The following is a 14,306-nucleotide window of genomic DNA, read 5'->3' on the forward strand; positions in this document are numbered from 1 at the left end:
AGAGGAAGAGAAGTGGCTGATGAGGGATCGAAGAGAAGTGGCAATGGAAAAACAGAGTAGGAAACTGTATATTTAGGTTACACTCAGGTGCCCTGCTACCAAGATTTGATGACTCAAAATGTCACTGTTTTCTACAGTAGTAATGCTCTGTCTGATTTAAATGCACAGAGCACAGCTAGCAGGGGTTGCTCTGTATGATTGAAATGCACAGAGCACAGCTAGCAGGGGTTTGGAATGTATATGCATGAACAGCCATTGATTAACTGTTGTATGAAATGCTTTGCTTCTCCCTGTCTCAACCCAGAGGAAAGCACAAACTCAATTACACTCAGTTCCACCCCATATCAAAGTTTGTTCCAAGTCCACACCCCAGAGGCCTGCATATTTCTCCTAATGAAAGATTTGATCCACACCACAGATGGAGTCACATACTGTGTCTTGTCTTATGCAGTAGCCCATGTTATTTTGTTAGTTTGCTTCTCTGTGATCATTGAAGTCTCTCTCTCTCTCTCTCTCTCTCTCTCTCTCTCTCTCTCTCTCTCTCTCTCTCTCTCTCTCTCTCTCTCTCTCTCTCTCTCTCTCTCTCTCTCTCTTTCTCTCTCTCTCTTTCTCTCTCTCAGAATTAAAGATTGTGCTGAAATCAAACTACTGGGCAAATAAAGGTATTTTTCAATATAAAAATCTCTCTCTCAGATCCCTCCGTCCAGGCTCCTCATTTGACTGGGTGTAAGTCCAGGGAACAGGAGACGTTTAGGTGTTGGTGGAGTCCCGGAAGCTTCCAGAATCTCACGGAACCCGGAGCACTGCAAATCCAGTACTGGAAGAAGTGAGCAGAGAGAGATAGATGTTTATTGTTTAAGTTTTATTCTTTCTTTATCAATGACCGATGCAGACTTGAGAGTAGGGGTGTGCCGATCTCATTATACATTATTTAAAGAACAGGAAGTGTGATTTAAATGTGATTTACTTACTTGGACGTGTTTTTTTTTCTGATCACGGATAATAATAAATGGTACTTGCGTCATAATCGTATTCTGAAAATTCTCCATATCCGTTCCGATACTCGTTTTGTCCGGGTACTCGGCACACCCCTACTTGAGAGGATGCCTACATATACCTCTAAAATGTATATTTGCATAATAGACCTCTAAAATACCTCTCTCTCTCCCTTAGGAATGACTTGACGAAGGAATGGAAGGAGTGCCCTGACTACTCCTCCTCTGTGAAGAACGAGTGTTTCTTCAATAAGAACAACACGGTTATCTGGATCAAATACTGTGTGCGGCTCCACTCTGAAAGCCAGAACAAAACCTACGATACCTTGTGCTTCGAATTGCAGGACATTGGTGAGGGCACAACAGAGACATGCTAATATGGACTGTTGTACTAAACAACACTTAGTTGATAGCCCCTAGACACTTCTTTATGCCCAGATGCAGAACTGAGGAATCTGAATGGGCCTGACTGGCTTACCTACTGGGTGGGGTTTTCAATTAAATCCCTGTTCATTTTCTGGAAGCCACTGATGTCTTTTAAAAATCCAGAACTTGACTGTTTGAAATACACAATTGTCATCAAGTCTCAGTCTTGACATCATCAGGGGCAGTTGACTTTAACACGTTGTTGCGTCCATCTACCTGATTGGTTGAGGGGCCATCCAAACATGTCGTGGGATGAGGGGTTGATTACTGTTTCGTTAAATCATGTTGACAGAAGTAATTGGGTTGAAATGAAAACCTGTAAGCACACTGGGTTCCCAGGAGGACCAGGAGCAGTAAGGCCGAGAGGGCCAACACGTTATCAGAAATACTAGGACAACAGCATTGTCCTGTTGCATGTTGGTCAATGTCAGACCATGCTCCGGGTTAGTGGTGGACAATCCTCAGTCAGAATAGAACCGATGATAATGATTGATCGTAGCAGCAGCTGTTGTTATTATTCGGAGGTTTCACACCGACTGGACTAGTGGATACTAGTGGACTAGTGGACAGTGTGATAGACATTTTCTATAGCAGGGTTCCCCAACTGGCGGCACGCGGATGATTTTATTTGGCCCCCCCATGTAAAAGTAAATAAATTAACTCTTAAATAAATAATTGAGTTAAAACATTTTATTGTTGGACAGAAAATACATCAGGAAAAAAATCACCAGGAAAAGTGATGTAGGAAATGTGTTCCCAAGTCTTCCCATAATGACACATGTGAATGTCTCCCAATGTAATCAAGGTTTGAAATTATTATATTTAGTCAAATACTGTATCTGTTTGGGCTTATTGCGGTCCATTTGTAGTGTACAAGTTATTTATAATTATGTTCTGGCCCCTCGACCCTCCGCTCAAGAAACAATCTGCCGGCGGCTGAATGTAGTTGGGGACCCCTGGTCTATAGACTAGCAGCGGAACGTGAGATTTTGGTCCTGGGAGCCACAAGGGGTACAGGCTTTGTCCCAGTCCAGCTCAAAAACACATGATTAAACCAATTGAGGTTTATGTTGAAGACAATTCTAAATTGGTTGACTTGTCTCATCAGTGCATAATGCATATGGAGAAGGAAACCACTTTACACTATTGGTCATTTATTGGCCAGTCATTCATATACTGACCTATGCCCTTTCGTCCCTGCCAGTGCACCCTGACCCGCCAGTGGCTCTGAATTGGACGCTGCTGAACATCAGCCGGTCGGGCCTGAACTATGACATCATGGCGAGCTGGGAACCCCCGCCCTCGGCCGACGTATCCGTTGGATGGTTGACACTGGTGTATGAAGTCCAGTACAGGAGGAGGAACAGCTCACACTGGAAAGTGGTGAGTCACAGGGACACACACACACCCTGATGGCCTATTACCCAACTGCCTCTGTAGCTTTGATGGGGCCGTAGCGGAAGCCAGAGCTAGGCCTTCTGGGAAAACAGGTTCTTAATGAGGGGCAGGGGTCAGAGGAGTTAGAGGGCAAGGCCAGGGAAGGTCACTGACAGATCAACCTCTCATAGACACAAACAAGTGGAGAGATTCTGTTGTTGACTGCCTCAATCGGCGACAGTACCAAGTTTGTTTGTTTGGCACAGAAGACTGTATATAGAAACACATTTACTCTGAGACATAATCACTTTTTATTTGGACATTTCATAGCTTTACATCATATTCCTCTTACGAATGTTTTTTCCCATGTCTCCCTCTTCCCCGTCTCTCTCTCAGTTGGAGCATGAGTTTGGCACCCAGCAGTCTATCTACGGCCTTCAGACAGGAGAGGCGTACGAGGTGCGTGTGCACTGTGCAATGAGAGCCTTCAATCACTTTGGGGAGTTCAGTGATGTCATCTTTGTCCACGTGCCAGAGATTCCCAATAAAGGTGAGAGGTTGGGGTCAGGTGGGTTCGGGCAGGGCAGGTTGGGGCCAGGCAGGGCGTGGTAGAGCGGGGTCTGGGTGGAGTCAGACAGAGTGGCTCATGTTGAGGCAGAGGGAAGAGGGGAGGTGTTGTTTACACTATTAAATGTAGTTTTACAGAGACAGTGCACATTAATCAACATTACTGTAAAAGTGCCCATTTTAGCCAGATTTTTCAACTGCCGTCCCTGGGAACAAACATGGCAGCCATCTTGTGCAAGGATAAGATAGTATCACTGCATAATGACAATGGTTAAATAAGTGTTCTTCATTATAAGATATGATGATGATGATGGTCCATGATGATGATGGCCGTGATGAAGACGATGATGATTAAGTTGATGATGATGATCCTGTTCTAGAGTCAACGTTCCCTGTGACTCTGGTCCTGATCTTCGGGGCTGTGGGCGTGGCCATTCTCCTCATGCTCATCATCTTCTCTCAGCAGCAGAGGTGAGGACACACACACACACACACACACACAGGCATGCGCACACACACACACAGGCATGCGCGCACACACACACACACACACACACACACACACACACACACGCGCACGCGCGCACACACAACACACACATGCTTGCGCGCACACACACACACAGGCATGCGCACACACACACACACACAGGCATGCGCACACACACGCACACACACACATAGTCATTTTCATCTCATCTCTTCCTCTTACTCTTCCTCTCAGATTGATGGTGATTCTGCTGCCTCCTGTCCCTGCACCCAAAATCAAAGGGATAGATCCAGCATTGCTTAAGGTAAGACAACAAACACTGCGTGTGTGTGTGCGTTTGTCTTTTGAGTAGGTGTGATTGACTATTTAGGATGTAAAAACAAGTGTGAATTGTTATGGCTCAGAGTGCATTACAGATGATTATACTCAACAAAAATATAAATGCAACAATTTCAAAGATTTTACCTAGTTAGAGTTCATATAAGGAAATCAGTCAATTTAAATACATTTATTAGGCCCTAATCTATGGATTTCAAATGACTGGGAATACAGATATGCATCTGTTGGTCACAGATACCTATAAAAGGGTAGGGGTGTGGATTAGAAAACCAGTCAGTACCTGGTGTGACCACCATTTGCCTCATGCAGTGCGACACATCTCCTTCACATAGAGTTGATCAGGCTGTTGATTGTGGCCTGTGGAATATTGTCCCACTCCTCTTCAATGGCTGTGCGAAGTTGCTGATATTGGCGGGAACTGGAACATGCTGTCGTACACGTCGATCCAGAGCATCCCAGACGTTCTCAATGAATGACATGTCTGGTGAGTTCGCAGGCCATGGAAGAAATGGGACATTTTCAGCTTCCAAGAATTGTGTTCAGATCCTTGCGACATGGGGCCGTGGCTTATCATGCTGAAACATGAGGTGATGGCGGCGGATGAATGGCACGACAATGGGCCTCAGGATCTTGTCACGGTATCTCTCTGGATTCAAATTGCCATCAATTAAGTGTAATTGTGTTTGTTTCCGTAGTTTATGCCTGCCCATACCATAACCCCACCACTATCCTGCAGGTTAAAAACCCAGATGTGGGGGTCCTGGTCTAGCGTGATTACACGTGGACTGTTTGGTGGAGGAGGCTGTTTTTAATGATTCAGGCTAGGTTCTTTAGTTCCAGTGAAGGGAAACATTTACTCTACAGCATACAATGACATTCTAGACGATTCTGTGCTTCCAACTTTGTGGCAACAGTTTGGGGAAGGCCATCTCCTGTTTCAGCATGACAATGCCCCCGTGCAAAGCAAGATCCATACAGAAATGGTTTGTCGTTCGGTGTGGAAGAACTTGACTGGCTTGCACAGAGCCCTGACCACAACCCCATCAAACACCTTTGGGATGAATTGGAATGCCGAATATGAACCAAGCCTAATGGCCCAGCATCAGTGCCCGACCTCACTAATGCTCTTGTGGCTAAAAGCAAGCAAGTCCCCGCAGCAATGTTTCAACATTTAGTGGAAAGCCTTCCCAGAAGAGTGGAGGCTATAACAGGGAAGGAGGGACCAACTCCATATTATTGCCCATGATTTTGGAATGAGATTTTCGAAGAGCAGGTGTCCACATAATTTTGGTCATGTAGCGTATCATAAGCCATATGTGCAAGTACATATGATGAAAACACATAATCCACATTGATGTTAATTCAAACATGGTTTGAGTAGGAAGTTGAACAATGACATACTATAAGAGATTACTTGTTGTGTTTTTATTATTACTTTTATATTAGTTCTCTATTTTCTCTCTCTCTCAATTGTTGGGAAGGGCCCGTAAATAAGCATTTCACTGTTAGTCTACACCTGTTCTTTACGAAGCATGTGACCAAGAAGATTTGATTTTATATGCTCTAGAGATACGAGCTAAGGGGAGGAGGATGTGTGGGTGTGACCAGGTGTCATTGTGTTGGTGTGCTGATGAAATGGGATGGGGGCTGCTGTTGATGAGGAACATGTACTTTTCAAACAACCCCACCACTTGTACAGTAGCTCAAGTAAACCACTCAGTGTCCCTATGAAGAGGAAACCACTCAGTGTCCCTATGAAGAGGAAACCACTCAGTGTCCATATGAAGAGGAAACCACTCAGTGTCCCTATGAAGAGGAAACCACTCAGTGTCCCTATGAAGAGGAAACCACTCAGTGTCCCTATGAAGAGGAAACCACTCAGTGTCCCTATGAAGAGGAAACCACTCAGTGTCCCTATGAAGAGGAAACCACTCAGTGTCCCTATGAAGAGGAAACCACTCAGTGTCCCTATGAAGAGGAAACCACTCAGTGTCCCTATGAAGAGGAAATAAAACACAGTAATATGATAGGACTGGAAATGACCAGGGCACACACATAGAAATAGAATCTAAATGATTGATATTATTATAATAATAGGCTTTGTGGGTACACATGAGGGCTTGGCAATGAAACGCAAAGACCATCAATTTTGTCCTTGGAAATGCATGGAGTTTTTTTATAGCCAATTTATAAACTCTCTCTGCTCCACTATACTTTTCAGTGGTCAGAGTTCAAGATGCTCTTATACTATTTTAAGGACTGGATCTTAGGACAACAGCATATACGGTACAACATATTGTATACTTTAACATTTAGAGACAATTGATAAGATGGAGGGTAGGGTTGCACATTTTGGGGAATATTCAGGTGGAAACTTTCCGTAGGAATTAACGGAAATATATTCAAATTAATATTAATACCATTTAAATGTAGATGGTTTTTGCATTGGATATATTTACCATATCATAAGGAGACAGAAACATAAACATTTTACCTTATCATAAGTAGACATAATTGTAAATTATTAAATCCTTCCAATAGAAAAATACATATATTTAGTTACAAATTGAACTTTAATTAAATGAGTTGACTCTAAACATGGGATGATTTCACTGAACAACAAAAGAAATGGAATATTGAATGATCCCCAATGATCCATCGCATCTCCCAAAAACGTTTTCAACATACATCTTTAAAATGATAGTCTAGAAACAAAACCTTTGGTTGTCTTCCTCTCAGGCTTCCATGTCTTCTCCCTGGACCTCCTCAATGTCCACCTCTTGAACATCAGACTCTAAGGCCTCATATTCACTGTCACTTTCCAACCTTGTTGAGGATGGCTCGTTGTCAGGCTCAAAAAGGCAAAGATTTGCCCGGGCGGCCACCAAATTTTCAACCCTTGTATTGGTCAGCCTGTTGCGTGCTTTGGTGTGTGTGTTCCCAAACAAGGACCAGTTGCACTCCGAGGCGGCTGATGTTGGTGGGATTTGGAGGATGATAGAGACAACAGGGGAAAGAGCCTCAGATCCACAAAGTCCCTACCAGGTGGCTGATGAGATATGTTGGCACGACTGCCATATTGCATCTCCATCCCAAAGCCCTTGCTTGGAAGTGTACTTTGCCAGACTGCCAATAACCTTGCCCTCATCCAGGACAAGGTGGCGAGACACGGTAGTGATGACACCATAGGCCTTGTTGATCTCTGCACCATGCTCTTGCCAGCATACTTGGGGTCCAACATGTGTGCTGCGGCGTGTATGGGCTTCAGGCAGAAGTCTTCACGCTTTTTGATGTATTTCAGAACTGCAGTTTTCTCTGCTTGGAGCAACAGTGAAGTGGGCAGGGCAGTACATATTTCTTCTCTTACATCTGCAAGCAGAGTCTGAACATCAGACCAGACAGGATGGCATTGTCTCCCTCAATCCGTGCAATGACAACTGCTACCGGTTTCAGGAGTTTCAGGCTGCTTACCACTCTCTCCCAAAATACATCATCCAGGGGGATCCTCTTGATGGGGCTGTCCATATCGGCAGACTGTGATATGGCCATTTCTTGGAGAGACTCCAATGGGTGTTGCTGAGCAGCTTCAATGTGGTGCTCTTATTCTTCTCACTTGGTGCTCACCAGCACCAAGTGAATCTGCTACCTCACCAGCAACCTGGTGAGGTAGGTTGCTGCTATAACGTGATGACCCTTCACATACCTAACCATTTCCTTGGCTCTCTTGTAGAGTGTATCCATTATTTTCAGTGCCATGATGTCCTTGAGGAGCAGATTCAATGCATGGGCAGCACAGCCAATGGGTGTGATGTGAGGGTAGAACAAGCAGCCTTGTTTGGTCTACCCATGTTTGCAGCATTGTCTGTCACCAGTGCAAAAACCTCCTGTGGTACAAGGTCATTAATGACTGCCTTCAGCTCATTTGCAATGTAGAGACCTGTCTGTGCTCTTGTAGAATACTGGTTGAGGGGTGGAGATGATGTAGTTAATTATTCCTTGCCCACAAACATCCACCCATCAGAAATGATTGCAATACAGTCTGCTTTCTCTATGATTTGCTTGACCTTCACTTAAACTCTGTTGAAATCTGCATCCAGCAAATGAGTAGATAAAGCATGTCTGGTTGGAGGGGTGCGTGCTGGGCGAAGAACATTCAGAAATTTCTCCCAATACACATTGACTGTGAGCATCAGAGGTGAACCAGTTGCATACACAGCTCGAGCGATACATTCATCACTATTTATCTGACGATGTTTCTTGAGTCAAAAAAACCGACTGATTCCAGGAGGACCATGAGCTGTTGCTATCGATAAGGTGTCTGATTAATAATTTTCACCTCAAATAGAAGAGGGACTTTTGTCAGAGGTTGCTTATTGTGAGCGCTGAGGGAACTTTATGCACTTGGCCAGATGATTCTGCATCTGTGTTGCATTCTTCACATATGATTTGGCACAATCTTTGCAAATATACACAGCTTTTCCTTCTACATTTTCTGCAGTCTAATGTCTCCACACATCAGATAGTGCCTGTGGCATTTTCATTTTTAAAACCCCAATACAATTCCATGTACAGATAAATAGTTAAGCAGTTAGATTAAACAACTCCTTTGTAAGATATGTATTTTAAAATGAATCATGTATGGAAACAGGTGAATTACACTCCTCGGTTAGCAGGCTCAAGCAAGCTAAAACCCACATGGTAGCAAAAAATAACTAGCAGAAATTGTTAACAAGTTAGAAATTATTTAAACACACTGCTGTAGGCTACTATTTACTAGTTAACAAATAATAATGTATGTCATAAAATATATTCAACCCACCCAGTATTGTAATCAAAACTTACCAGAAAGCATGTAGTCCTTGGCTCAGACAGTGTAGTAGTGTGGGCTCAATAGCATCTCATTAGTGTGCAAGATCTTGAGAATCAGCTGTACATGTGATGGAAGAGTGCACTGTGCATGCAGAGGGTTGTAATTCCATTGAATTGGGGATAGTTTAACCAAAATATGCCCAAAGACCTAAATTTGACTTATGTGTATCCCACTAAAAAATGTAAACTGTTATAAGCAAATTTTTTTGGCTGAATTTAAGCAAAATTCTCAGGCTTATCTTCCCATGGAATATTTCCTGGAAAGTTTCTGACCCTTTGCTACCCTAATGGAGAGTGATAATGCCAGCATAGGAGGAAGTTGAATGTTTCAGAGGGGAAAATTGTCTTCAATACACAGTACTGCTGTATACAAAATAGAAATGGGTCCTTACACACTCAACATGTTGCACATAATCCCTATCATACACGTTACACTTCTCATAGCCACATACATTCACATACGTCATTTATGTATTTATTTGACTTGTTTTACCTAGAGCCAGAATTGCAATTGAAACATTACTTAAAATACGTATTCTCTTATTTTTTTATATACCTGCTTAAAACACAAATACACAGTTGAAGTCGGAAGTTTACATACACTTAGGTTGGAGTCATTAAAATGTAATTTAAATTAAAACCACTCCACAAATGTATTGTTAAGAAACTATAGTTTTGGCAAGTTGGTTAGGACATCTACTTTGTGCATGACACAAGTAATTTTTCAAACAATTGTTTACAGACAGATTATGTACACTTATAATTCACTGTACCACAATTCCAGTGGGTCAGAAGTTTACATACACTAAGTTGACTGTGCCTTTAACAGCTGGGAAAATTCCAGAAAATGATGTCATGGCTTTAGAAGCTTCTGATAGGCTAATTGACATCATTTGAGTCAATTGGAGGTGTATCTGTGGATGTATTTCAAGGCCTACCTTCAAACTCAGTACCTCTTTGCTTGACATTATGGGAAAATCAAAAGTAATCAGCCAAGACTTCAGAAAAACAATTGTAGACCTCCACAAGTCTGGTTTCTCCTTGGGAGCAATTTCCAAATGCCTGAAGGTACCACGTTCATCTGTACAAACAATAGTACGCAAGTATAAACACCATGGGACCACGCAGCCGTCATACCGCTCAGGAAGGAGACGCGTTCTGACTCCTAGAGATGAACATGCTTTGGTGCAAAAAGTGGAAATCAATCCCAGAACAACAGCAAAGGACCTTGTGAAGATGCTGGAGGAAACAGGCACAAAAGTATCTATATCCACAGTAAAATGAGTATTATATCGACATAACCTGAAAGGCTGCTCAGCAAGGAAGAAGCCATTGCTCCAAAACTGCTATAAAAAAAGTCAGACTACGGTTTACAACTGCACATGGGGACAAAGGTCATACTTTTTGGAGAAATGTCCTCTGGTCTGATGAAATAAAAATAGAACTGTTTGGCCATAATGACCATCATTATGTTTGGAGGAAAAAGGGGGAAGCTTGCAAGACGAAGAACACCATCCCAACCGTGAAGCATGGGGGTGACAGCATCATGTTGTGGGGTGCTTTGCTGCAGGAGGGACTTGTGCACATCACAAAATAGTTGGCATCAAGAGGAAGGAAAATTATGTGGATATATTGAAGCAACATCTCAAGACATCAGTCAGGAAGTTAAAGCTTGGTCGCAAATCGGTCTTCCAAATGGACAACTTCCAGAGTTGTGGCAAAATGGCTTAAAGACAGCACAGTCAAGGTATTGGAGTGGCCATCACAAAGCCCTGACCTCAATCCTATAAAAAGTTTGTGGGCAGAACTGAAAAAGCGTGTGCAAGGAAGGAGGCCTACAAACCTGACTCAGTTACACCAGCTCTGTCAGGAGGAATGGGCCAAAATGCACCCAACTTATTGTGGGAAGCTTGTGGAAGGCTACCGGGAACGTTTTTCCCAAGTTAAACTATTTGAAGGCAATGCTACCAAATACTAATTGAGTGTATGTAAACTTCTGACCCACTGGGAATGTGATATATGAATCATTCTCTCTACTATTATTCTGACATTTCACATTCTTCAAATAAAGTGGTGATCCTAACTGACCTAAGGCATGGAGTTTTTACTAGGATTAAATGTCAGGAATTGTGAATTGTGTACATACTCCTTGGCTTTGGTGTATTTAAACTTCTGACATTATCTCCCTCTCTCTCTCTCACTCACTCACTGCTTCACTCTCCCTACCTCGCTCCCTCTAACACATACATACACTCACTGTCTCACTGGTATAATTAAGTATTTTGTTTTTCGTATCGAAATTACCCTGAGTTTGGCAAGGATGTTACTGAAGCTACTGTCACTGTGGAGGAGTTTCTGGTCGACGTAGGAGAGAAGGTAGGATATGAGAATGTTGCTTATGCGTCACGGATGAATAAAGCGATGGTGGTATTTCTTAAAGAAGAGCGTCTGGTTGATCGTATGGTTGAGCATGGTGTACTTCTTAAAGAAGAGCGTCTGGTTGATCGTATGGTTGAGCATGGCGTACTTCTTAAAGAAGAGAGTCTGGTTGATCGTATGGTTGAGCATGGTGTACTTCTTAAAGAAGAGAGTCTGGTTGATCGTATGGTTGAGCATGGTGTACTTCTTAAAGAAGAGCGTTTGGTTGATCGTATGGTTGAGCATGGCGTACTTCTTAAAGAAGAGAGTCTGGTTGAGCATGGTGTACTTCTTAAAGAAGAGCGTTTGGTTAATCGTATGGTTGAGCATGGTGTACTTCTTAAAGAAGAGCGTCTGGTTGATCGTATGGTTGAGCATTGTGTACTTCTTAAAGAAGAGCGTCTGGTTGATCGTATGGTTGAGCATGGTGTACTTCTTAAAGAAGAGCGTCTGGTTGATCGTATGGTTGAGCATGGTGTACTTCTTAAAGAAGAGTGTCTTGTAGATCGTATGGTTGAGCATGGTGTACTTCTTAAAGAAGAGTGTCTTGTAGATCGTATGGTTGAGCATGGTGTACTTCTTGAAGAAGAGTGTCTTGTAGATCGTATGGTTGAGCATGGCATTCTTCTTGAAGAAATGTTTATTCAAGTTACGTCGCTTTTTTCTCCGTCAACAAGGGTAACGATTTCAAATGTACCACCGTTTATTCCAAATGAGCTATTGGAGCGTGAGTTATTGCGCCGTTGGGTTGCAAACACCCGGCGTTGAAACAGGTTATGTCGTTTCGTTGGGTTGCAAACACCCGGCAACAGGTGTTTACGGTTTTGGACTCACCGGAGCAGACTTTAGAGTTATCGTTTAAAATCAAGTATGACAATAGACTGTATAGGGCTTATGCTAGTACGGCTAGTCAACGGTGTTTTGAGTGTGGGGATGTTGGTCATAAGCGACATGCTTGCCCGAAAAGGGAGAAGGCCGAGGGAGGGGCGCAGGTGGTCATCGTAACGCCTGGGCCCACTGATGTAGGGAGAGGTGGACCGACAGCGGTTGAGCAGCCACAAGCACCTGTTGCTGAGGAACAAGTTGTCTGTGTTGAGGGCACGGAGTTGCAACTTGTATTAGAGGGAAATGTTATGCAGCAGAAAAATATTGTTGTAGAAAGTAAGGATGGATCTGAAGAGCCAGTTCCTCAGACTGGTGAGGAGGTGCCCAGTACGAGTGCTGGTGTACAGGAGGGCGTTCATGTGGAGCTAATCTCCCAGGTAGTGGAGGAGATGCCCACTATGAGTAATGGGGTACAGGAGGGGGTTCATGTGGAGCTAATCTCCCAGGTAGTGGAGGAGATGCCCACTATGAGTAATGGGGTACAGGAGGGGGTTCATGTGGAACTAGGCTCCCAGGTAGGGGTGGAGATGCCCACTATGAGTAATGAGGTACAGGAGGGGGTTCATGTGGAGCTAATCTCCCAGGTAGTGGAGGAGATGCCCACTATGAGTAATGGGGTACAGGAGGGGGTTCATGTGGAGCTAATCTCCCAGGTAGTGGAGGAGATGCCCACTATGAGTAATGAGGTACAGGAGGGGGTTCATGTGGAGCTAGGCACCCAGGTAGTGGAGGAGATGCCCACTATGAGTAATTGGGTACAGGAGGGGGTTCATGTGGAGCTAATCTCCCAGGTAGTGGAGGAGATGCCCACTATGAGTAATGGGGTACAGGAGGGGGTTCATGTGGAGCTAATCTCCCAGGTAGTGGAGGAGATGCCCAATATGAGTAATGGGGTACAGGAGGGGGTTCATGTGGAGCTAGGCTCCCAGGTAGTGGAGGAGATGCCCAATATGAGTAATGGGGTACAGGAGGGGGTTCATGTGGAGCTAGGCTCCCAGGTAGTGGAGGAGATGCCCACTATGAGTAATGGGGTAAAGGAGGGGGTTCATGTGGAGCTAGGCTCCCAGGTAGTGGAGGAGATGCCCACTATGAGTAATGGGGTTCAGGTGGGGCTAGTCTCCCAGGTAGTGGAGGAGATGCCTGGTACGAGTGATGAGGTGCAAGTGTGGAGTGTTGAAAGGGATGTGGTAGAGGGGAGTCAGGGGTCTGTGGCCTCAGCTGAGGAGGATCAGGAGATGGATATGGATATCTCTTTTGATATGATAACAGCTGGTGAGGACTAAATTTATGATCTAGAGGTGGTAAATGGGTTTCTGGATCAGACTTTTGGGAAATCTGTCAAATTGGCAGCTTATTTTGATGTTGATAAGTTTGTGAGGTCAGCTGTGATGTTAGAAGACGGTAGGGTTAGACCAATTGAGTGAGAAGAAGCGGTTTCGCTTGAGGAAATTTGTTACTGCTGTTGCAGCAGCAAAAGGTGGTGGGAAACATGGTCAGGTTAATAAGAGACCATTTAAATAATGATGATGATCATGCTTCACAGGGTGTCTTTTTTTCTTCTGCTTTGCTTTTCTCTTTTCTATATGGAAGTACTAAGGGTAGGTTCTCTCAATATTAATGGGGGAAGGGACAGGAATAAGAGGGCTTGGGTATTAGAAGTAATAAAACAGAAAAGGCTTAATTTAGTTTTCCTACAGGAAGCACATAGCGATGAGGAAAATGAGGTTGACTGGGGTATGTGGTGGGAGGGGCAGCATGTACTCAGTCATGGTACTAATTTCAGTGCTGGGGTGGCAATCTTGTTTTCCTCAGGCTTAGGGGTGACTGGTATCTACAACAGAGATTGTCAGGGGTCGGGTTTTATTGGTCAAAGTGGATGTTATGTTTTTATTTTTTATGTTTCTTTCTGCCTGTCTGGTCTATTAACTGAGTTTGAGCTT

At 43.7% G+C, this 14,306-nt stretch overlaps 1 protein-coding gene across 2 annotated transcripts in view; it reads left to right on the plus strand.

Moving 5' to 3' along the window:
- LOC109896160 (growth hormone receptor) overlaps positions 1-14,306 on the plus strand; it is an 85,487-nt gene that overhangs the window by 56,084 nt on the left and 15,097 nt on the right. Inside the window, exons 3-8 of one of the 2 annotated variants that reach the window (XM_031829713.1) lie at positions 694-826; positions 1,174-1,346; positions 2,626-2,804; positions 3,195-3,348; positions 3,746-3,836; positions 4,090-4,159. In XM_031829713.1, coding sequence (XP_031685573.1) covers positions 694-826; positions 1,174-1,346; positions 2,626-2,804; positions 3,195-3,348; positions 3,746-3,836; positions 4,090-4,159 — 800 coding nt within the window. Of the gene's footprint in view, positions 1-620; positions 827-1,173; positions 1,347-2,625; positions 2,805-3,194; positions 3,349-3,745; positions 3,837-4,089; positions 4,160-14,306 lie in introns of both variants that reach the window. The other variant, XM_031829714.1, reaches the window with a different exon arrangement.

This window comes from Oncorhynchus kisutch, linkage group LG8 (genome assembly GCF_002021735.2).
Source record: "Oncorhynchus kisutch isolate 150728-3 linkage group LG8, Okis_V2, whole genome shotgun sequence".
Taxonomy (NCBI): domain Eukaryota; kingdom Metazoa; phylum Chordata; class Actinopteri; order Salmoniformes; family Salmonidae; genus Oncorhynchus; species Oncorhynchus kisutch.